The sequence below is a fragment of the Danio rerio genome, chromosome 1, assembly GCF_052040795.2.
Source record: "Danio rerio strain M-AB ecotype USA chromosome 1, GRCz13ab, whole genome shotgun sequence".
Taxonomy (NCBI): domain Eukaryota; kingdom Metazoa; phylum Chordata; class Actinopteri; order Cypriniformes; family Danionidae; genus Danio; species Danio rerio.
The window spans coordinates 13,498,745-13,524,260 of NC_141021.1; the positions used below are offsets into that span (position 1 = coordinate 13,498,745).

A 25,516-nucleotide genomic window follows, 5' to 3' on the forward strand; every position below is an offset into this window, starting at 1 on the left:
TAAAGTTGTTGCACTTTCACCGGTTCCTGCCTATGAATGAGCAAGTTTTAACTGTTTGTGCTTTAAGGTAGTGTTCAGAAAAAAACAAAACACCTGCAGAGAAACTTGACACAGAGGAACACAAAACATTCTCAACGCAGAAGTAAAAGCCAACCCTAAGTCTGCTTAATGAATGAAAATGCATGTTTCTGCCTTTGTAGGCTATAAAGTGTCTTCTGGAGGATTTGAATGTGGACAGGGCTGTTTGGCCTCCTGAAGCTGTCCTGTGGTTGAGAGAGACTGTGCACAACAAAGCTCCCAGTTGCATGAAGGTATTGATCATCAATTTATTGTTATCTCCTTAGAGATGTACAGTCAAACTAGAAACTTTTTCAGACACTAGATGGAGTTTTAATTTTTATTTACTAGTGGGTGCAGGATACCTATGGTATGTTTATGTAAGGGAGGATAGATGACAAAGCAGTGTAAACTATGATGACACATACCCAAAAATTCTTCATACTAGGGCTGGGCAATATTGGAAAAGCAATTATCATTTATCTCATATTTCATATTTATCAAATATCTCATATTTGTCTCATATAATTCGATATCGATAAATATTGTGTATATGTTTAACAATCCATTTAAGTATATTTTGTTTTAATTAACTAATATTACTAAGGCAAATAGTTGTAATAGTCATTGATGTGATATGATCTCTTTATAATAAAATAAAATTAAGTGTTAAAGAGACTCTTAAACTTGATGAATAAAATGTTATGAAGTGTGTGGAGTGGTAAAAGGTAGATCAACATCTGTAAGGTGTGAATAATAATGATACAGTAAACCTTAAACTATGTCAACAAAACAAAAGATGATAATCAAATCTGAACTTTCAAGTAAAGGAACTAACGATCATTATTCAAATACATTCTGCAACAAATAGTGAAGTGATGCACAAGAAAAGAAGCCAAAAAGCCACTCTAGTGACATTCTTGCATCCCTTTTTATTTACAATCTAATCACTGCTGCTATAAAGCACTCATTTACACGTGTTGTTATTCTGACCTGAAGTGACAAGCGCAAGTGCGTGGTTTCTTTCACCTTTTTTATGGCATCTCTGGTAATTTTTGGTCTGACTGTCGAACTCTTTTGGTCATTTAGTGAAAGTTCCTGCACAAAACAGACTGTCGCAATGTACACTGTATTGTTTGTGTTTAGATAGTGAAGCTTGATGAGACCAGGACTGTGCACATTTACCTCTTCTGTGGCAATGAGGCTCAGGACATTCATGACAGTGTAAACCGCCAGCTCGCCTCATGTCCTTTCTGGAAGCAAGACGTCTACGCCAACAAGATAAACAAGGCTTCTGAACTGTTCTTACCTGATGCAGGAGAACCTTCCGGTTCATCTCCTGCTCCATCTAATGCCCTCACACTGCCCCCTCAGTTGAACTTACCACTGGTTGGGCAGAATATGGATGTGTTTGTGTCTGTCGCATGCCACCCCGGACACTTTGTGCTGCAACCATGGCAGGATCTGTACAAGCTGGTGGTGCTGATGGGAGAGATGGTTCTGTTTTACAACAAACAGGAAGTCACCACAGTCGATATCCAGAAGAATAACGTCTATGCTGCCAAGATTGACAACAAGTAAGATCTGAATGGTATCTCAGATCATAGTTATTTCATCTTCTACAGAAAATGATTTAATCTCTTTTTGTTGTGATCTTTCTCTTTATTTATAGCTGGCATCGTGTTTTGGTTAAGGGGCTCCTGACCAATGGCTTGGTGTCTGTGTATGAACTAGATTATGGGAAGTACGAATTGATCAACTATACCCAGCTCCAGCCGCTCATCGAGGAGTTCAGGCAGCTGCCGTTCCAGGGCATTTCTGCTCAGCTGGCTGGTAAGAGACAAGCTGGAGCCAAAATAGTATTGTGTTTTAAAAGATTTTACTTTTTTTGCTCTGAAATTGCCTAAAGGGATTGTTTACTCATACATTTTGGCTTACTCTTACTCTTGGTTTACTCTTACTTGATTTAAATTATGGTTTACTCATAAATGTAAATTTGCTGCTAATGTACTCAAGACATCAAATATGATGTCCCCCCAAATATGACAAATATTTCCCCCCACATCAAATATGATGCACCATATTTAGCTATATGCAACAAACAAAACATAATAAAAATGTTTGCAATTTAATTTATAATAACACTGTTATACAGTTTCTTTTTAATGGGTTAAAGTAGAAAAAGACTGTTGAAATAATAAAGAAATACACTTGTCTCTTACTTTTAAGCTATTCAGGAGCCTTGTGCACCCACTGACAGGTAAAATCTGCTTCTCTCTCTAGTTCAAGTTCAAAGCAAACTTGAATGCCAAAGCATTTTATATAAAATAGCCTATGTAATTTAGCCTAATGATATCATCAGATTAAAAATAGAATCAGCAAATGAAAAATAACAAAAAAATTAATAAAAACAGACAATATTTCTTCCATCTGGGCTAGCCCACGTGGGACCCACCTGGGATGGCCAGTATTAATTAGGATTATACTTTACATTTAAGGGTAGCAGTTTTCTTTCAACTTTTTAAAAACAGTGCCATTTTTAACTAACCTTTAAAATTACATTTAAATTTAAAAGTTGACGTTTTATTTGTCTTTTTTTTTACCTGTGTGTTATGGTTCAAACTATTTATGTTTAAAGTGGCTAACGATAATAAATATTCATAATAATAAGAATTAATCTGCCACGTTTGTGAACTGTGCAGAGCTGTAGCCGCTTAATTATGCCTACTATGTATTTTAATACCAGTCATTATGGTGGTACTTGAAGAGACAATTTTTTGAGGTGGTACTTCGTAAAACACTGGCCTCCGTAATTTAGCCTAATGACAACATCAAATTAATAATATAATCAGCAAATGATAAATAAATAACAAAAAAAGGAATAAAAACACAATATTTCTTAAAATTAAAAAGATTACAAGTTTAAAACAAGTCGATTGTTTAAATAAGGCAAATGCATTGATTAACCATTACTAATGGTGTACATATATTTCACTGCCAGTTTAGACCAGTCATTTCGTCCTCTCTGGGTATATAGTAAAGTTTTTCTGTGTCGTTTAGATTAAGTATTAATTATTTAATGTTTCTCACTCTTGTGACTGTGTGCGCAGTCAGCTGCGACGCCAAGCGAAAGAAAGCCTTAGTTAAAAGCTAATGCAAAAACACATACAATTGACAAAAGCTTTATAAAGTAAAAGCTGAATCCCGGATATTTTAGGAGATTTAGAAACCTGGACGGATGAATTTTTTAAGTGCCAAAAAGGTGCATCTCTGTGGGTGTGCAGAGCATGTAAGACTTTCTAGAAGGGTTGACTGTCTCGTGCGCACACAGTGCGAAATGGGTAAACGAGAGATTTTCTATTACTTAATAAATCGTGGATGCTTGGTTATATTAGGCGGATACAAAATAAGGTAAATGGATGATTATAATAGAAAAAAAATGTGTCACTAAATATATTTGGGCAGCCGTTAATATACCTAGGCGGCCTGCCCGAGTAAAGTCTACGTGTGCGAAGCTCCGTGTACAATGCAAGTCAATGGCTACCAGTATCTTGAGAGTCAAATAACAGTCAAAACTAAATTAATATCTATGGATCCTGACTGATAACATTGAAGACTTGTAAAGTTAAATGATTGGTTTGTGCAAGAAACTGAACATTTACAGCATAATTGCCTTAACATTATATCTATATTCAGTGAATTAAATCAATAATGGTAGAAATCCAGTTAAAAGAAGAATATTGTGAATCTGTATCCAAGTTCAGGATGGATAATCCAGGGTGTTCACAGGGTGTTATGCCTTAAAGTCTTAAATTTACTGAAATATCGTGTTGTAGGTCTTAATTGTACGCAGGCCTTTTTTGTATATGTGAAATTACCGGGTCAACACTCATCCAATCACCAAAAGTCATCTCAATAAAACTCTATTACCCAGACGGTTTAATTGTCTTTCTTACAATAACATGTTTAAAAGGTCTTCATGCACTTATTATAGGCTTACAGTTTACGGGTGAAAAAGAAAAAAACTAAATTAGGATTTTTTTTATTTATTTATTTATTTTTTTTTTTACTGTTTTCCATTAGAAAGAAAACCTTAACCCTGTATAAGTCTGAAATTTCATTCACAGTGGTCTTAAAAAGATCCTAAAAGTAGCCTTAAACCAAATAGATGCAGTTACAATCCTTGCGATTATGAAAAATATCAAATGCATTATAAATATCTACAGTAGCATACATCAGAAGTTATAACACATTTTTGTGTGGAATGCTTGTTTTCAGATGTCAAGAAAGAGGTCTGGTGTGAGGAAGCATCCATGGTGTTTCGAAACCATGTGGAGAAAAAGCCTCTGGTGGCCCAGATCGAGTCTGTTGAGGAGGGCGAGTGGCCCTGGGAGCGCAAAATCTCGGTCTACCTAGTGGACACCACACAGGAGAACAAGGACATCTGGATCCACAACATTATGAAGGAGTTTTTAGATGAGATCAGCAGAGATGCTTGATACTCTCAGAACTGCACTTTCCCAGAACATTTGCTGAAACCTTGACCCAGAAGACGTGTTTGGTGGACGCATGTCATGTTAGCTCATTTTATTTTTGTACGTTCCTAAGTTAACAGTTGTCGTTCTGAGCGCTAGTGGGAAAGAGACTTTATTTTTTGCCGTTAATAATAATATGTCAGTGCCATAATAAATTGTTACCTGAACATCTACCCTTACTGTCTTTGCAATAGGGTCATTTGTCTGAGTTTGATTTGCTTTGCTTTTGTGACAGACACTAATACTTTTGCATTGTTTGTACTTTTTGATTTTGCACTTTGGTTTGTTTGCTGTGTTTTAATGTTTTAACAAGGAAAATGTCCTGATTTGTTAAAGAACGTTTGTGTTTAGGTGTTCAGGTTTTGTTGTATTAAAAAAAGACACGACACTTGCGCGACTGTCGTTTTTCACTGCAGCACAAAACAGCCTTTAGTTTTGAGGAAAGCCTCTGATTGGTGAAAAGAATGAAAAGCGTCACTTGATTGGCAGGACTTCCCAGTAGGCGGGGCCAAGCACTCGCGCTACTCCGGGTTTGTGGAAACTCTTTGATCGCCACCGACTGGACTTGTTGAAAAGGGCTCGAGCGGTAACTACATCTAATATTTGGACTTTTCTCCGCCGTGTCAGTCGTCGTTCTTCTATGAAACGGGGTCCTGAGGATTCATTGCTAGAGGCTGCAGTGCGTTTGTGTGAATTAACAGCTCCGAAAAGAAACCATATCTGGTCAAAGTATTCAGCTGTCACATGCGCTATATATAGTGTGGGATAAGCGCTGTCTGAAGTAAGTGAGAATGATAGACGCTCCGGCACTAACACGCTTTGTTTTCCTCATAACAAAAAGTCTCAAACACATGTAAAGCTCGGTGAAAACAGTTTATTAGAAGATAAATAATTGGTTTTCAGGTTTGAAATGTGTTTTTAATGTATGTATATAGAAGTTATATATCTGGTAAGAGGCAGCTCAACTCTAGTCAGTGACTTATTAAATGAAGTGGAAAAGCAGTTTGTTTGCTGAAATGGAAATGTGTTTATAATTACTCGTTAATGTGGGGAAATGTAAACTGGAGGTATGATGGACTTTACTGGTTAATGTCCTTCTGTTGTTTCCACCAAGGGCAAAGGAGATGGTTTAAAGAGCAGAGGCCATCTTTCAGTTTGACTATAGTTTCCTTATCCTTAGATGTATTCTCATACTATATATTATATAACTCCATTTATCTGATGTTTAAAATCATTCTGTACTATTTTTTATACATTTAGCATGTTAACTAGAGAAACAGCATATCTGCAGGGTCTCAAAATGTCTTAATTGTCAAAATCAAAATTGCAGGCCTTAAAAAGTTACTGAAATAATGTAGTGTTACCCTACAAAATGCTGGGTCCACACAATCGATTTGTGTTGGGAAAACATAAGGGAATTAAGTTAACTTATTAGTTTTTACAAATTTAAGTGGATCCAGCATAAACAATTGAATTATCTAATCTTAATTAAACTTAGCAAAACTATAATCATAACTAATATTCAGAGTGTATGAGGGGTCTTAAAATGTCTTAAATTTCAAAAACTGAATTTTAGGATTTCAAAAGTTACATTCACTGTAATATCATCTTAAAGGTCCTAAATCATTTTAAACGGCTCTTAATTTTCCTTTATGTAAAGCTACCCAATACAACACGTATCCAATCACCAACAATACATCTCAATAAAACTTTTTGCAAACTCTGTTTATAACTAATATTGTTTGTTGTGCATTTAGTTTGTTAAAGTTTTTATTTTTAAAGAGTTTTTCTTTTTTAATTAATATGTATACATCTAGGGTCTGCTTGTTTTGACATTATTTAAAATATGTGGCTAAAAAATAACGAGTTAGTTGTTTGATCGGCAAGTAAAAAAATAATTTCTACTGGCCCATATTTAAAAATCCTTAGCGTTTTGACCTATGTAAGTCAAAAATGTCATTCTTGATACTCTTTAAAAGGTCTTTAAAAGTTTTAAATTCACTGAAATATTGTCTTGTAGGTCTTAAATTATTTTAAATAGGTCATAATTTTCCTTTGTTATTGTAAAGCTACCCAATAAATTCAACACACATCCAATCACCAACAATACGTCTCAATAAAACCCTTAGCAAAACTATTTATAATTGATATTATAACAGTTTGTTGTGCATTTAGTTTATTAAAGCTTTTTTTTTTCAAAGAGATTTTTTTTATTAGTAGGGGCTGGTTGATTTGACACATTATTTAAAATATGTGGCTTAGAAATAACTAATTAGAATAATTTTTTGTGGGGCAAGTAATTTGTTTTTCTGCTGGGCCATTAAGAAATCCTTAGTGTTTAGCCCTATATAAGTCTCAAATTTTATTCCTTGTGGTCTTAAAAAGTCTTACATTTCACTTGGTGAAACCTGCAGAATGCAAACTAATGTTCACTGGCACATTTAAATGTCAAGGCTGCAAATTAGTAAAGCATATTTACTGTCCATAGTTAAAACAAAGTTAGATTTTTCTGCTTGCCATTATGAATATGAAGAAGCACCTCGGATGCGTTGAATAATCTACGTATACACTGTGCTACTGTATAATGCTGATTTTCATCAATGCCATCTACACTACCTGACAAAAGTCTTGTCATCAAAACCAGTTGTTAGAGCAACAAATATTAACTTGACTTCTAGTTTATCATTAGGAAAAGTGGCAGGTAGATTTTTCCGATGAATCATCTGTTGAACTGCATCCCAATCATTATAAACACTGCAGAAGACCAATTGGAGCCTGCATAGACTCAAGATTCTCAGAGAAATCAGTCAAGTTTGGTGAAGGAAAAATCATGGTTTGGGATTACATTCAGTATGGGGGCGTGTGAGAGATCTGCAGAGTGGATGGCAACATCAACAGCCCGGGGTATCAAGACATTTGTGCTGCCCATTACATTACAAACCACAGGAGAGGGCAAATTCTTCTGCAGGATAGTGCTGCTCCTCATACTTCAGCCTCCACATCAAAGTTCCTGAAAGCTAAGAAGGTCAAGATGCTCCCAGATTGGCCAGCCCAGTCACCAGAGATAAACATTATTGAGCATGTCTAGTGTAAGATGAAGGAGGAGGCTTAGCAGATGAATCCAAAGAATCTTGATGAACTCTTGGGAGTCCTGCAAGAACGCTTTCTTTGCCGTTCCAGATGACTTTATAATAAGTTATTTGAGTCATTGGAGAGATGTATAGATGCAGTTCTCCAAGCTTATGGGAGTCATACACAATATTAATTCTTTTTCCACTTTACCATGACTTTATAATCTATACTTCATATACTGCTTTATATTCTATTGTGGTAAAATAAGTGTAATCTAGAGGCCTTTGCCTTTCATATAAGCCTCCTCTGATACCAAATGATCAACTAGAAATCAAGTTATTATTTATTGTTCCTAAAACCTGGATAGGCAACAAGACATTTGTCAGGTATAGCGTACATGAACTGTTTTGAACATGCCTATTAATGTATCTGTTTTTCTTGTCCTCTCTAAGGTCTTGTGGTTCGGGGGCTGAACAGTTCCTGCTTCTTTCGTTTCTTCTCTTTTTTTCTATCCCCTCCTTCCCCCTTTTTGTCATTCATCATGCTTCGTAAAGAGATGGAGAAGTACCGGGATGTGGATGAGGATGAGCTTTTGCAGAAGCTCAGTGAAGAGGAGCTCCGGAGACTCGAGGATGAACTTGAAGAGCTTGATCCTGATGTAAGTGCACTTGAAACACATCTCAGATTAGACCTTAAGAGCTTCATTAATTCCCACACAATTCATGTGCACGTACAGCTCAGTTGTCTCTGAATACTGCTTTAAGAAAGGTTCATAAATGCCTATACTAAAGCTCCTTTTCTTTTCTGGAAATTGGGTATTTGTACTGAGTTGTAACATAAAGGAAGCAAGTTGTATTTTTAGTTTATTTATTTTTGATTTTTTAAATTATTATTATTATTATCATTGTTTGGTGTTGTAAATTGTTTCAGTCCCTTTTTTATCAAATAAATGTGAATGCCCTCAACAGTGGACTCTGCATGGTAACCATCCAAGTTAAATGCAAAAAATTAAGTAGCAGCATGTAGTGAACCCCCACACACATCCAAAAACTATTATGGGCAGCCATTTGCCTAGAGAGCTTTTAGGGGTTTAGGGTGTTTTGTGCAAGGGCCTCAAAATGAAGATTGAATGTGGAAGAGAGCGCTGTTCAAGCTGAACCCACAACCTTAGGTTACAAGTTCTACTCACTAAACAGTAGACGACTGTAGAAATGTAAAAATACCACTTTATTCCTGTGGTCTTTGCTGGTCTGAACTGTGTTTTTGGTTTGAACTATTAGATACTGTAGTTTTAAGTACATAAACACCGGTGTTTGTTTTTACATTTACATTTAGTCATTTAGCAGACGCTTTTATCCAAAGCGACTTACAAATGAGGACAAGGAAGCAATTTACACAACTAAGAGCAACAATGAATAAGTGCTATAGGCAAGTTTCAGGTCTGTAAAGTCTAAGAAGGGAAGTATTAGTAGTATTAGTATTTTTTTTCTTTTCTTTTGAACTTCATTGCTACTTAGTTTGGTTTCTTTGTTTGGACTTTTGGTGTTGTTCAACTAGTCTGCTGGAAGTTTTATAGTATAATCGTGTTTGTTTCACTGATCTGTTTTGTTTTGATCCGTGTTATACCTCTTTGCCATTTTGTTTAAGAAGCTCACTCTATTTGTGTGGTTTTGTTTGTCTGGACTGTTGTTTCACAGTTATCGAGACTATTTTTGTGATGTATAATGTTTGATATTTGCTATAAGAAGCCCACTTTATTCCAGTGTTTTGTTAGTCTGGGCTTTTGTTGCATAGTCAACTTTGATCAGCTTAGCTTTTTTCATTTATAAATGATGGTTGTTTGACAGGAATGTGTTGCTATACCTAATCTGGTTTGTTTGCTTTCCCTGGACTTTATTTTTTAGTGGTTTTTGTTTGACTGGAGGGTTTCATTTTAGACTTTTTTGTACCTTATTTAGGGCAATACGATGATATCTATATCGTATGGATGAAATAAAAAGACTGTCATTTCATATTATTCTATATTATCGTATTATTCCTATTATAGTTTATTTTTTTGTTGTCTCGTAAGAATAAGTTGTTTATGGTAATACTATGCTTTCATCATTTGAATGTCTGCAGTTTTCCAAGCCAATACAGGGATGCAGGCATAAATGTGAATAACAGTATGGCGAGAACGTTGCAAGCTTGAAAGTACAATGTTTACATGTTGTATTTTAGTTAGTAATGTTTTATATTAGGCATGCAATTATCATTAGATGTTGAAAAGCGCAGGCAAAGTGCTGTCGCTTGACAGCAAGAAGGTTGCTGATTCGAGCCTCGGCTGGGTCAGTTGGCATTTCAGAGTGGAGTTTTGTTCTCCGTTTTCATGGGGGTTTTCTCTTGGTGCTTCGGTTTCCCCCACAAGTCCAAAAACATGTGGTACAGGTAAATTGGGTAAGCTAAACTGTCCGTAGTTTATGTGTGTGAATGAGAGTGAATGGGTGTTTCTTAGTGATGGGTTGCAGCTGGAAAGGTATCCGCTGCTAGGGCTTAGTGGCCACATACGTGGACAGCACATTTTAGCTCCTATGTCTTTTGTTTTATATTTTGTTACAGTTGTTTTGTCATCCTGCAACTGTTTTGCAGCATATAAAATGTCCCAAACACTATTTTAACTGTCCAAAATGGGCAACATTTTTTTTTACTGATAGTCAAAACATGTTCAAAAATATGTGTGCATGTGTTATTAATGCATTAAAGAACATTCAAGAAGAAAACTGCTGTGTTCAAGGCAGAAATAAAGAGTTTTTCATTCTTTTACACAAAAGTGACTTTATTGTGTTTTATGGAAATTTGGACCTCGAGTCCATATATTTGGACATCATTTTTCTCTAAAAGTACATCATATCAAAAGATGATACTTAGGTTTTATTCTAATTAGGTTCCAATAAGCCCAAATAGCAAAGAGAAATAAAAAATGCATGTAAAAAAAGAGCCTTAAGAGGTTACACATATGCTGGATAAGTTAGTGGTTCATTCCGCTGTGGCGACCCCTGATTAATAAATGGACTAAGCCGAAAAGAAAATGAATGAATGTTGAAAGGCATTTAATATTTAATATTTATTTTCTTAATCAAACATTTGCCATGAAGTTCTAAATAAAGTGAGGAAAAAATGTGTATAAATCATTACATTTTATAGTAAATACTTTAGGAAAATTAGTTCATGTATAGGTATTCAGTGTGTATATATACAGTAGTCATTATTTGAAAAACTTTCATCTAAATTCATTGTTTCAGTGTAGTTTTAGTTTGAGAAAAACACTTTCTTGTTGCAGTTTTTGTTTTTCAGGGCTGCTGTGTTGCATCACACTGACATTTCAGAGTTGACTATCACAGTCAGGACTGAGACGTTTCACAGTGGCTGCTGGAGTGGGCATTGTTGTATTGCAGTGGTATTTTTGGGAACACTTTGTAATAAAAAGTGCTTTTTTTCTTACTCAGACCTCAGTTTTATATTTGCTCTTCAGGAATCTGCTTTAGCTCCAGCATCTAAGCACTTCTTGACAGATTTAGACACAGTTTGAAGATAAATGGCCAGCTGAAGAGACGAGGGAAAAGAGAATTTCTTCTCCCGTGCTGAAATGTTCAACCTGAGGTGCAGAAGTTTACCATAAATACTGCTGCTGGAACAAAAACTAATCTGCGCGAATGTAACAAAAATAAACATTCCCCACCAAAGCAGAGCCTTTCCCCGAAACATTAAACTGTGCTTTAAATGTACTAGTGGAAATCTCTATTTTAATTATTTTAAATGTCACTAGGATTCATCTCATTCTCCATTTGTTGGGTTTTATCTGAACTAAGAATAAACAGTTTTAAGTTGTCCTATAAAGTTCTGTTCTGTCTGAGATGCGGTGTGTTCTGGATTCTGTCACCACATTTAATGCGCACATACATATACAGTACACATCCCCCCGTCGCTCTGCGGCCCTTTTTTCTGGATATGGGCTGATAGGCCTTGACTTAGAAGAATGTTATCATTGCTCGATGTGTTTCAGGCCGCACAAGAGCACTACACCCAAGAGAGAAAACCTGGTTTAGCTCAAGCTTAAGAAATCTGATAAAGTCGGATCAAATTTAGGGCACTTGATTGTCAGGGTGTCTGCGGGGTCTTAAAATGTCTTAAATCTCAAAATCAAAACGATAGGCCTTTAAAAGTTTTAAACTTACTGAAATATTGTATTGTATGTTTTAAATCTTTTTTAAACAGGTCTTAATTTTCCTTTGTTCACGTATAGACCATTTCATTGTGGTCATGTCATTGACCCATTAACATTTCTTTATGTTATCAAACTATTTCATAACTGTAACAAGAGGCAATTCAAGCAAAACATCATGTTAAGACAGCTATCATAACATTATTTATCAATATGTGGCTCTTTTTGTATTTTAGGAAACTATAAAAATTAAAAATGTAAAACAGGAAAGTGTTGGGACCATTGTTTTTGTTTAGATCCCTCAAAATGGTGTATTGCTTGCCAATCTGGCCAACACCCATTCAATCACCAACAATAAATCACCTCAATAAAACTTTAAACTTTTTATTTAAAAAGTAATTGTACTCTATTTACCCTAATGGTTTAGTTATTTTTCTTACAATAACATTTGTTTAAAATTGCTCCATATATTTACTGCTGAGGACACTGACCTGGACAGATTGTTGTGCATAGATTTAGTTCATTATAATTTTTCAACTTTTAAAACATGTTCTTATTTATTTTGAAGGACGTTTATGTTGTAAAAAAAGTGTATGGATTCATGTAAAGCTTGCTTGTTTTTAATTTTTATTAAATTATAACTGTCTTTGATAAGACAAATAAAAATTGTCACCCATAGTGTTCTTAAAAGTGTTCTTAAAAAGTCTTAAATTTAACTTGGTGAACCCTGCAGAAATCCTGATTGTACTGTAAGGGTATCAGTTAGCATGCTAAATTAAAACAATTGGTCACCATAAAATTATACTTTCATTTACTCACCCTTAGGCCATCTAAGATGTAGATTACTTTTTTTCTACAGTAGGACAAATATTTATTAGCTTGAAAGGATTAATAAAATGGAGATGCATGTCTTGAGGCACAATTTGAGTAAAGAACATATACAAGGAATAAGTAAAAAAAAGTTCACTCAAAAATGAAATGTGCTCACTCTCTAGTGGTTCCAAACCGTTATAAGTTTTCTTTTTTTGTTGGACACAAAAGAAGATATTTTGAAAAATGTTAGAAACCTGTAACCATTGACTTCCATATAGAAAAGATTAATGCTATCAAAGTCAATTGTGACATTGATCCCAGCATTTTACAAAGTAAAGTCTTTAGTGTTTAAAAAAAAAACTCAAAACAAACTCAAACAGTTTTGTGACAAGTGAAGGTTTTCAGTTTTGAATGAACTATCTCTTTAATACCCTTGAATCTTGATAATGCACAAGGCATTATGAAGTGAATAGTTTATACTTTCTAAGAAATGAAAAATATTTACTTAAGTATTGCCTTTACACAATTATTACTGTTATGTAAGATGTAGATGACTTTTTTCTTCAGTAGGACAAACATTTATTCGCTTGAAAGGATTAATAAAATGGAGATAAATGTCTAGTGGCACTTTTTGAGTCAAGAACGAATATGTACAAAGTGAAAAAGTAAAGTAAATGTATAGTTCACCCAAAAATGAAAATGTACTCGTCCTCTAGTCAGTGGTTACAAACCTTTATAAGCTCCCTTTTTCTCTTGGACTTCATCTATTTCTGTATTTTGTGTTTAAGGAAAAAGGAAACTCAAACAGGTTTGTGACAAGTGAAGGTTTCCAGTTTTGAGTGAACTATCCCTTGAAAGCCCATGGCTCTTGAGAATGCACAATGCCTTATGAAGTGAATAGATTATTCTCTATAGGAAATGAAACAATATTTACTCAAGGATTACTGTTATGTAAGGCGTAGATGACTTTTTTCTTCAGTAGGGCACAAATATATTAGCTTTAAATAATTAATTAAATGATAATAAATGGTTAATGACACTTTTGAGTCAAGAACACATACAAAGTAAAGAAAAATTAAAGAAAGGTATAGTTCTCCCAAAAATGAAAATTTACTCACCCTCGAGTGGTTCCAAACTTTTATGAGTTTCCTTTTTCTGTTGGACACAAAAGAAAATATTTTAAAAATGCTAGAAACCAATGCTATCAATCTCAATTGTGACATTGATCCCAACATTTTACAAAGTAACTTTTTGTGTGTTTATTAGAAAAAGAAACTCAAACAGGTTTAAATGAGGGTTGAGTAAATAATGACATGGTTTTCAGTTTTGGTTGAACTATCCCTTCAATACCCATGACTCTTGATAATGCATAAGCTCTCATGAAGTGAAATTATTTTATATTTAAATAATATATACTCAGTTATTACATTTACACAATTATTTCAATTGTTTATCAGTCACATGTACTAGTGTAAACTTTCACCTAAACTCATACTAAAAATCTTCTTTAATGTTCTACTGAAGAATAAAAAGAGTCACCTACTAACAGGATGGCCTGAGAGTGAATTAACTGCAAATCGTAATTTTGGCGGGACTGTCTCTGTATTATTTCAATATGCTAGTTTGATTTCAGAACTAATGTTTTATGGATGAAATTGTTTTCAGAATGCACTGTTGCCGGCGGGATACAGACAAAGGGATCAGACTAAGAAAGCGCCGACAGGAACGTTCCAGAGAGATAACCTTCTGGCTCACCTCGAGAAACAAGCTAAAGAACATCCAGACCGGGATGATCTAGTTCCCTACACTGGCGAGAAAAGAGGTGAGAAATGCAGAACAATGAGAACTTTTAGAAAGCAGTCTTTTCAATAAATCTTACCTAAACGATTCATTGTTCACAGTGAATGTGCTTTTTAAATCTGAAGTTTTCATTTTTTTTGTCCTTAAATTTTTGACTCCTTGTTTAGTATGATTAGAATCAGATGTTGGAATTAATAACAATGTACAGTAACGAGGGGTGTTACGAGACGCTTACTCCACGAGACGAGACACGAGACGAGACACAAGATTTGGTTCACAAGAACGAGACGAGATAATATTTTTACAGTATTTTTAAGAAATCTTCAATTATGAAAATGTTTTATTCAGCTTAAAAAAAGGACAAATTGCAAAACTATTTAGGTGCTTTTTTCAAAATGAACTTGTAATGCATGTTATTGTACTTCTGTTTTAATGAATTGTATGCAGTGAAGGCCATGCAAACACTGCAAAATATTTGCTAATATATAATTAGATATTATTCAACTGAAGAAAAATCACAAAATGTAAAACTATTCAGGTGCTTTTAAATCAACTTGTAATGAATGTTATTTTACATTTAAGGAAGTGTGCCGTAAAGGACATGCAAACACTGCTAAACAAATAGCTATAAACTACTGTCTGGCTTCTTCCCTGTACAATTTCACGTGAAAATCAAAAGCCTTTGCACAAAATGAACTTTTTTTGTAATATTAATAATTAGACTGTGCAAGTATTCAGTTTAAATGCATTTTTGTCAACCTCTGCAAGTGGCAGCACTTATTAAGCATCTTATCAAATACTCAGAAATGTGTTGACAGAACAGGATTAAGCACTAAATGTTGAACTTGTCCATCAATGTGTACACTGCAAGTGTTAAACAAGCATTGTAATACCTAAATGATGCCACATACTATATATTTTTTAAATATTTAATTTATACAGTTTAATACATTTTCCCCTTGCTCTCTGTATTTGTGTAAATGTGTGTTTAAAGGAAAACCGTGGGTGCCCAAGTCAAAAGTTGTTGACCCACTTCTGGAAGATGTCACCCTGGAGCCTGAACTAGAGGAGGCCTTATCAAGCGCTACAGATGCTGAACTGTGTGATATAGCAGGTACAGTACAAGGATTTAACATTCATACATTCATAGGATTCAAGACAATAAAATGTGTATTTATGATATGTGTATATATAATTCTAACATTATGGGCCCTATCATACACCCGGCACAGTGTGGCGCAAGGCGCAGCGCAATAGTCTTTTGGTAGTTTCAGCTTGGCGCAAGAGTCGTTTTGAGGCGTTGCGCTACACTGTTTAAATAGCAAATGCATTAGCACTCATTTGTGCGCCCATAGGCGTTCTGGTCTAAAAAGGAAGGCGTTCTGAGGCGGACCGCTGGCGCGTTGCTATTTTTAGAATCTATAATAGATTTTTCATTAGACCAAAACTGACCCGGTCTAAACTCCGGCGCAGAGTTGCGCCTCGCTTACGCACTGCTTAATACGCACAAGAGAGCAATAGGCAAATATATTTACATATGAAAAAATGTAAATATTAAGGATATATATAGGATATAATAAGAATAGATATAGAATATAAATATAAAGGATTAAAATATTACAAAACATATTATTTTCTAGCCTACATAAATATGAAAAATCACTGCTTTTATGTCTTCTTCATCTCGGGAGGCTTTTTCAGTTTATTCATAACAATTTGCTTTTGTATAATGTTATTATTATTAGCAGTATTATTTATTATATCCATATTTATATTTGTTTTATTAAAAACAAGCTTAGATTTGCCCACCTGTTTAGGATAAAACTCAGGTTTTTGAGCACATTTTGTTATTATTGTTCATTTATTCGTAGGCTGGAAATTAGAACTGAATTTAGAAATAGTTTTGAAACGAATATTTGCGCTTAACAAACAATAGTATTTATTTATAGACTAATTGATGTCTGTGCAAAGGTTTCCCTATCCAAGAGCGAATGTGAAAGTAGTTTCATTATCTCTCGTTCTCACGCAGTAGATGCTCTGTTTAACAGTTTTCTGTTAAAAACTGTTAACTGTTAACTGTTTGCTTGTGAAATGCTCATTTTTTCCTCTTAGACTTACTTTGCGTCCTTTAAATAGCGAATGCGCTTATGGTGCGACGCAGCTGACTCTTAAAGGGAATGGGAGATGAGACTCTAATTGGTTTATTCTTAAAACACACCTATAACTCATTAAGAAAATAAACTCAACCCTTTTAAACCATGCGCCGAGGCGCAAGGCAGATTTCTCGTCCTTAAATTAGCAAAAACGCGTCCTGACACTCCCTGAAAGCATTTGCACCCTGCGTTTTGCGCTCTGGGCATGGACCGTCAAAATAGAGCCCTATATGTTTATGTGCACAATGGAGTTTAAAAAAGTCATCATCCTTTAACCTTACTTCATCTTGATTAAGTCATCATTCAATTCAGCATTTTCTACTCCCTAATTTCATTATTAATTCATAATAAAACGGGTGTAACTTTATTGACTTATTCTCACTTCCTCTGTGTGTGTGTGTCTGTCTCACTGTATGCATCTGTCAGGTCTTTCCTTTAGTTTTCTCCACTCCATTTTCACATCTTCACTCCTCATTCTGTCTGTCCACTTCCTTGCTCCATCATTATTAGGCCACGGAATCCTCCAGTAGGTTTATCTGCAACATTGCACGCTGCTTAGTGTTTGCATGGTATGTTCAGCATCTTAAGTTATCTGCATGATCCATGATCTTTCTGTCTTTTCTCTTTTGAGACGCACTTTAAACTCACAAGAATGAGCTGCAATGTTCTTCAAACTTCATAGATTTGTTTTTAAAAAAAGGAATTGACCATACAGATTTGAAACAGCAGGGTAAATAATACATTTTTACTTTTAATTGGAGTAGTTCTCTCTGTGTGCATGTCCTGAAACTGCGTGTACCTCTTTTTTTTCCATAACAATGACTCATCCATGTGCGCTAAAGACACATGCCTACCAAAAAAGGGGAACAACGTTTTCTGCAGGCTAAAAAAACACTCTGCTCACTGTCAGCCATTTACTTTCCCTCATTTAGCATGATGGAGCGGTTTCCTTTAAAATGAGGTCAATTGTTTTTTTCTTTGGGAATCTCAGTTTAAAAGCTTAACAGTTGTACAATATATGTACTGTATAGGCAGATTGAGCTTTATATGGGAATGAGGTTAGTTCAGTTGTCTTTGGCGCACGGTCAACAATCAGATGCGCTATATTCGTAAATACTCATAAATTGCACTTTCCTCTCAACTCGCTATTCAGATGTTTTGCTGTGCTTTTTCATGTTTCAGTCTGTACTAGTTGATCTGACTGCATTAATATATTAGGTACAACTTATACACCAGGTGTTAATGCAAATACCTAGTCAGCCAATCATACATTGGGAAAGCAACACATTTAGGCATGTAGGGCAACCTGTTAACGTTCAAATCAGGCATCAGAATGAGGAAGAAAGGTGATTTAAGTGACATTCACTGCATTTGGGAGGGTTAGTCCCAATGCCCTAATCACTTTGAAGGGTTTACCCTTAAAAGTGTCAGCTTTGAAGGCATAAAGGCATAGGTAACGCATTTTGTTTTTGTTTTTTTAGATCTTTTTATTGACATTTTACTCAATACAACAATTTCAAACACTTTTGAAAAACACAGACACATTATCTTTACTCCAAAATAGCCCCCGACTCCACTACACAATTATTAATCTAGGGTTGCCACAGTGGAATGAACCACCAACTTATCCAGCACATGTCCACACTGCAAAAAATGCTTTTCTTGCATTTTCTTGCTTTTTCTTTCTGATTTTTTGTCCTGTTTCTAGTCTAAATATCTAAAATTTATTATATCAAGAAGCATTTTCTTGACAAGCAAAACATTTTGTTTTGAGAAATAATATGCCAATGTTAAGTGAGTTTTTCCTTGACGAGCAAAATAATCTGCCAATGGGGTAAGCAAAATAATCTGTTTTTTTTTTTTCTTTTGACGTTATTATTTTGCTTACCCCACTGGCAGATTATTTTGCTTGTTTTAAGGAAAAACTCACTTTATATTGGCATATTGTTTCTCAAAACAAGACAATATGTTTTGCTTGTCTTGAAATTTCTTCTTGATTTAGAAATTTTTAGATATTTGGACTAGAAACAAGACAAAAAATCTAAATAAGAAAAGCATTTTTTGCAGTGCATGATGTAAATCTCCCATTCCACCATATTCCAAAGGTGCTCTATTGGATTTAGGTCTGGTGACTGTGGAGGCCATTTGAGTACAGTGAACTCATTGTCATGTTCAGTCAACCAGTCTGAGATGATTCACGCTTTATGACATGGCGCATTATCCTGCTGGAAGTAGCCATCAGAAGATGAGTACACTGGTCAGTGCTCAGTTTGAACTGCAGCAGATTGTCTAGACCACGTCTACATGCCTAAATGCATTGAGTTGCTGCCATGAGATTAGCTGTTTAGAAATTTAGATAACAGTTGGACAGTTGTACCTAATAAAGTGGCCGGTAAGTGTATGTAAATTTAATCACAATATGCTTAGAAATATAAAATAAAGAAATAAAATTAATAGATAAAAATTTAATTAAAATGGAGGAAAGAAAAAATGACAAATAATCAACAGTCAAACCGCAAATATTAAACATAGATCCTTTCACTCTATATATGTCAGCACTGGCTGCCAAATAAAAGAACATTTTGAACTGAAACCTTGGTACATAAAATCGGTAATCCAATGACTAAAAGTTGGTGGAAATTTGTCCTTCCATTTAAGCAATGTAAGACATCGAGCTATTAATGTTGAAAAATAAAAATCATACTTTTGGAGTTTTTGTCTAAACTGGAATCTGTAATTAAACCAAATATTCCAACAATAGGGCAATGATTGATTGAAAAAGAATGCAGTGTTTGATTCCAATCAACTTCCCTGCCCAAAATATTATGATGTCCATCAGTTATACCCTTTGAAATACTTCATTCCTTCGAAGTAGCTAATTTTGAGCACTTCGGTTTAAAACAAAACTTCAATAGGGTGGCCATGATTTTCAGTGCATGATATATCCCATTTGCAAAGCACTACTTGATTGGATGTTGGTGCCAGATGCGCTGAGTATTTTCATCTCTTGGGTTTGAAAAGAATGGTTCGAAACTAAAAAAATATACAGTCATCAGCAACAGGCAACATTAACTCAACAGCTTGCTGCAAAAAAAGATCTGCAGAAAGCATCTCAGAATGCTCAACATGTCCAAACTTGAATCAGATTAAAGCTACAGCAGCTGAAGAGCAGGCCGGTGACACTCCTGACAGCTGAGGACAGCAAACTGAGGCTAGAATTCAAACTTGAGCATGGCAGTAGCTGGCTTTCCATCACCCTGTGTTAATGTGTATTTTGCAGCATCGCATGAGAAATATGTGATGGAAATGGCCTTAAATCGCAAAAAAGTTTGTATGCTTGCATGAGGTGGTTTTGGACTTGGCAAAAAAGTGTTAACGCAAATAATGAGAAAAGGAAACACAGTAAGTAAATAAACTTTAATATATCGAACATTACACCCACGTGACTAAAGGTAATACTTCTAATGACATTAAAAAAGAACTGAAATGTACAGTGGCCGAGGGAGCTTAACGTGCTGCAATTTAAGTAAGTAGTAATGACAATTTTGAGCAAAATCCATACCAAAATTAATTTCGTTTTGAAAGTCACCAAAGTGAACTTTTTGGGGGAGTTTTTTTTTTTTCTTAATTGTGCTTGAGCTATCATTGGTCTGTGATGGTCACGCAATCAGTCAGTGTGTCCTGGAACGCCTTTTGAAGTAACTCTTCGTATTTAAGCGGTTCCGTGTCGGAGAGGAAAAAAACATCCAGCACAAAAACACAAAAATAGCAACATGGATAAATGGAGGGTAGAGTAGCAGAACAGGTTCAGATGTGTCCGCACCTGTACTATCGCGCACAAAGAGACTTTAAAGATACAACTGCATTGTGCCACGTCTGATAAACTTCTAAACATCGTCCATATAGAAAATAGAATGCAATATGGCATGCCAGGCTGGTGCTTCTTGCTAGAGAAGCCTGTTTGGCTTCTGTGAACCTGTTATTCTCTCACACCCTCTTTGTGGTTGTGTTTAGTGGTCCACTCGAGCAGTGTGACACATTTACAACCCAGCAAACTGTAGCGTTTTCAAACTTTGTTTTAGGCCTCAAACGAAGAAGAGAAAGGAATTCTGATGCCTTAATTGGCTGTCTCCATTATGCGTGCTGTGTTTACTGTTGGTTGTTAACAATTCGATTGAAACAAACTAAATTCACATTTTGGATTTGTTTTAGGCTTTTTTTACAAACTTTGTAAAGATTCGCTTGATGTAAAGATGGAAACCCAGCCACTCAAACACAATCAGCGGATCTCTATCCATTAGAGCAGCTTTAGGATGTGGCGGAAAGGAAGATTGCCATCATTGATGTGTAACTGACAATTTTGCAACTGTGTGATTAATATTATGTCAATATGGAGCAAAATCTCTAAATGTTGAATTGTTGAAGCACATTGTTGAATCTATGTGTAACCAGGGGGAGTGACACTGACAACAGAAGGTAGGATCCAAATGCAGGTTTAATCGTAGTCAGGCAAGCAATGGTCAATACAGGTGTAAACGGGTATATTGAGACAGTCCAGAATCATAGTCGAATAACAGGCAAGGAGGTCAGAAAGCAGGCGGCAAACAAGGACAAAAGGAGGAACTAGGCTAAGGTCAAAACACGGAGAAACAAGACAAGGAAAAGGCGTTGTAGTGTTACTATTACAGTTAACAAGACTCGGCAAACTGAAGGGGTGAATGTGTGGCTTAAATAGTGTGTGTTATCAGTCTTTGACAATCCTCAGGTGGTGCAGTGCAATCAGTCTAAATGAGGAAGCAAGTGTGTGGGTGAAGAGCATGTATGAAGTTGAAGTCCATTTACAAACACATTTGTAGTTCTGTGAGTGAGAATGTTTTCCAGCGACCTCTGGTGGTTAGAGATCGCTGGTGAATGTGACACTATGCCACATTGAAATAAGGTTGCTCTTAAGAAAAAAAGAGGTTTAACCAAGTCCATACAAGGTGTAGCTTATAAAGTGGCCAGAGAGTGTGTTATTAGATATAAGATATGATATTTTGTATGTGTATAAAATTTTACATGATTCATTTATTCATTGTCCTTTGGCTTAGTCCCTTATTTATCAGAGGTCACCACAGTGGATTGAACCGCCAACTATTGCGGCATATGTTTTATGCAGCGTATGCCCTTCCAGCCGCAACCCTGTACTAGGAAACATCCATACACTCTCACATTCACCCAAGCACTGAAACACTACAGGCAATTTAGTTCATTCAATTCACCTATAGCGCATGTCTTTGGACTGTGGGGGAATCCGGAGGAAACCCACATGAACATGGGGAGAACATGCAAACTCCACTGAGAAATGCCACCTAGCTCAGTTTGGGACTCAAACCAACAACCTTCTTACTATGAGGCTACAGTGCTACCCACTGAGCCACTGTGCCACCTATGAAATACATACAAGTCCAAAATAGCAGACACAACTCCTTTCATTAAGAAGGTCATATGAATGGTGGCTAATTATACTTTTAAACTTTATTACTTTTTATACTCTAAGCTTGACTAACACTATAAGCAGGGGAAAAAAAGACTGTGACCCCTTTCCTCCCTCAACGTCATCCATCTTCAGCTTTCCCCTGCTATCTAAATGTGAATTTCTCTTTCTCTTGCTGCAGCTATTTTGGGCATGCACACACTGATGAGCAATCAGCAGTATTATGAAGCTCTAGCCAGCAGCACCATCGTCAACAAACAGGGCTTGAACAGTAAGTCCATACAGCAGTCGTCTTGTACAGTATTTTTTTTGACTGAATTGCTGTTTTATATTTGCCGGATTTATTTGTCAGTCAGGTTTGATTTAGTGCATTCAATGTATTAGCATTAATGTGAATCAAAAGTAAATGTAATAATCAGTATGTATAAGATAGCATAGTCCTATATTATAGTTCACCGTCAACATATTCACATGACATTTACCAGTAACTTTTACAAATTATTACAAAGATGATTAATCAGATGGGAAATAGACAGATTTAACCAGTCATATCTCGTAGGTTTATTTGCACCTTCACTTTTTTAACGATGAATATCAATTTGTTTCATTAAAAATAATATTTTAGTAAGTAATTAAACATGCCTCAGTTTAAAATCTACTTTAATATAAAACTAACTTGCATCTAAAAGCAAACGATTGGTCTTAAATATATTTGAGGCATTTTTGCTATAAATTTTTTTTAAATAATATCTTAGTTTACTTTATTTATAGACATTTTTATGTAAACATAGCACCCAAAAGTGTACATCATGTACTGTTATATATATATGTATATATATAGCTACATATATATATATATATATATATATATATATATATATATATATATATATATATATATATATATATATATATATATATAGCTGAAGTCAGAATTATTAGCCCCCCTGATTTATTAGCCCCCCCCCTGTTTGTGACATTAAAAGGCTTAACTAGGTTAATTTGGTTAACTAGGCAGGTTAGGGTAATTAGGCAAGTTATTTTATAACAATGTTTTGTTCTGTAGACTACTGACCTTAAAATTGTTTAAAAAAATTAAAAACAGCTTTTATTCTTGCCAAAATAAAAACAGGACTTTCTCCAGAATGAAAAAAAAAATTATCAGAATTTAATTTATATATATATTAACAAAATTATAAAATGCACCAAAACACCAGCAAACAATACAGCAATTTTACAGCACCATCAAAACAAATCTCAGCCAGACTAATGGAATAAAAAACAAAATAGAAGGACATGTAAAAAGGAAGGGTAAAATATTACAAAAAAAAAATAATAATTACAGACTTTATTAACCTATAACTATGATTGTAGTAATAATTATGAAATGTTGAATGATACAAAAACTGGTTTTGTTAACTTCTGTTTAAACTCTTGTTCAATCTAAGAGCGTTAGAATTTATCCAAATAACAAGCCATTGATAACTAAAGATCTCAAATATTTTTTAAAAATGAAAATAAAATAGCTTTTTTGCAGAATGATCAGCAGAAGGTAAAGGAGTTAAATAGAGTAGTTAAATGTAAGATAAAAAGTGCACAGAATTAATATAAAGAAAAGGGTGAGCAGAAAAAACAACACATGTAAGAGCAGCATGGAAGGGACTAGACATATTAATGGGTAGACAAAAGAAAACAGTTCAACAATATGAGGATCCTTACGGTCTTGCAAATTATCTTAACACATACTTTTCAAGATTTGATCATGTTAGTAATGTAGATGTAGTAGGAACTGAGACTCAGTCACAAACCATGATCATACAGGAAAGAGAGGTTTTAAACAGTTGACTTCTTTGATTTTCTATAGAACGTAATACATTTCTGCTTTGAATAAAAGTGTCTGCCAAATGCATAAATATATAAACAAATGCAATTCAACGTGTAAGTGTGGCTTGTGATTAATGTGAGTAATTGTATACTGTGTGTTATTCTATTAATGGGATGTAGTATTGTATTATAATGTCTGGCACAGAACTGCATGCTTTGTTGTAATTCAAAGACGTATTATATATACACACAGGTGTAATCCAGTGTACTCAATATAAGCCAGTGCCAGATGAAGAGCCCAATGACACAGATGTAGAGGAAACACTACAGAGAGTCAAGAGCAACGATCCAGACCTCACAGAGGTGAACCTAAACAACATCAAGGTGCCAGTCGCTCTCATTTATTTACACTTTCTCTGGGATGTTCTGTATTTCGATATGTAGTTTTGATGGTTTTCTCCTACATGCATGTTGGTTTTTTCTTTGTTCTGGTGTTCCTTAGAATATTCCAGTGCCAACTTTGAAAGCATATGCTGAAGCTCTTAAAGGGAACAGTGTTGTGGAACGTCTCAGCATCGTTGGCACCAGAAGTAATGATCCTGTAGCCTTTGTGAGTTCAGAGTTTTCATACAGTAAAATTATGAATATATAATCAATAAATAGATCAGTAGTGGTATATGATATTTAATAAAACTAAAATATTATATTATTTGTGAAAATACAGTTAAATATTTCCCAAGTGATGTTTAACAGAGCACTTTTTAACGATGCATTTTCACACATTTTTTCTTCTGGAGAATGTCCTATTTGTTTCTGTTTGCCTGCAATAAAACCATTAAAATATTTTTCAAAATATTTATAAGGTTAATATTATTAGTCTCCTTAAGATTTTTTTTAAAACAACTGTTGTCCTAATCAACCTATTTAAGCTATTAAATTGCACTTTAAGCTTAATACTAGTATCTTTCAAAATAACTATAATGTACTGTCATCATGGCAAAGACTGAAGAATGTAGTTATTTTAAATGAGTTATTAAAATTGTTATGTTTAAAATGTGTTTAAAAATGTTGTCAATTAGCACTCTGGAAATATTTATAAAGGAATTTAAATTTTAGAGGGGAGCTAATAATTAGATTTCAATTTATGTAAGTTCAATGTAAATACAAAAAAGCTAAAATTTATTCAACTGGAATGCATTTAATTGAAATTAAAGTGACTGTAAATAGATTTATCATTTAAAAAAGTTTTTGCATAAATACTGCTTTTAAACAACCTGCTGTAGAAGTAGTATTTACCACTAAATATTGACCAATTAGAAAGAGCAACTGTTTTTAAATTAGATTTTACAAACAAAATCAAACAAAATTGAGTTTTTCACAAATCAGTATTTCACAATGATTTATAAAGAATCATGTTAAACTATGAACTTTGTTTTAAGGACATTTTATTTTTTACTATTCTATGACTTTTGCCCCAATAAACTCCTACACTGTAAAAAAAATCTGTTAAAAACAGTCAAGAGACTGGCAGCAGGGCTTCCACAGATATTCTGTTAAATTTCAGAAAATAACCATATAACAAAAT

At 34.6% G+C, this 25,516-nt stretch overlaps 3 protein-coding genes across 31 annotated transcripts in view; all 3 read left to right on the forward strand.

The window, feature by feature from the left end:
• The window catches only part of tdrd7a (tudor domain containing 7 a), a 28,768-nt gene extending 23,788 nt beyond the window's left edge, over positions 1 to 4,980 (forward strand). For 3 of the 4 annotated variants that reach the window (XM_087235406.2, NM_001099343.1, XM_087235407.1), the window contains 4 exon segments: positions 201 to 311; positions 1,204 to 1,634; positions 1,730 to 1,890; positions 4,336 to 4,980. In XM_087235406.2, the coding sequence (XP_087091532.1) occupies positions 201 to 311; positions 1,204 to 1,634; positions 1,730 to 1,890; positions 4,336 to 4,556 (924 nt within the window). In that variant the 3' untranslated portion in view covers positions 4,557 to 4,980. 4 annotated transcript variants of the gene reach the window in all.
• A 116-nt stretch (positions 4,981 to 5,096) lies between these two features.
• The window catches only part of tmod1 (tropomodulin 1), a 32,246-nt gene continuing 11,826 nt past the window's right edge, over positions 5,097 to 25,516 (forward strand). For 20 of the 26 annotated variants that reach the window (XR_015476301.1, XR_015476302.1, XR_015476299.1 and 17 more), the window contains exons 1-7: positions 5,097 to 5,373; positions 8,117 to 8,322; positions 14,344 to 14,500; positions 15,473 to 15,592; positions 22,289 to 22,378; positions 24,185 to 24,315; positions 24,434 to 24,541. Coding sequence is in view for 6 of the 26 variants with exons in the window: in XM_087236773.1 (XP_087092899.1) it covers positions 8,206 to 8,322; positions 14,344 to 14,500; positions 15,473 to 15,592; positions 22,289 to 22,378; positions 24,185 to 24,315; positions 24,434 to 24,541 (723 nt within the window). In the remaining 20 variants the exon portion in view is untranslated. Of the gene's footprint in view, positions 5,374 to 8,116; positions 8,323 to 14,343; positions 14,501 to 15,472; positions 15,593 to 22,288; positions 22,937 to 23,173; positions 23,256 to 24,184; positions 24,316 to 24,433; positions 24,542 to 25,516 lie in introns of those variants that run through there. The other 6 variants (XR_015476316.1, XR_015476317.1, XM_087236774.1 and 3 more) reach the window with 2 other exon arrangements.
• Positions 10,678 to 25,516, forward strand: part of LOC147846700 (uncharacterized) — a 37,727-nt gene continuing 22,888 nt past the window's right edge. Inside the window, exon 1 of the mRNA XM_087238355.1 lies at positions 10,678 to 10,741. The gene's annotated coding sequence lies outside the window, so the exon portion shown is untranslated. The remainder of the gene's footprint in view (positions 10,742 to 25,516) is intronic.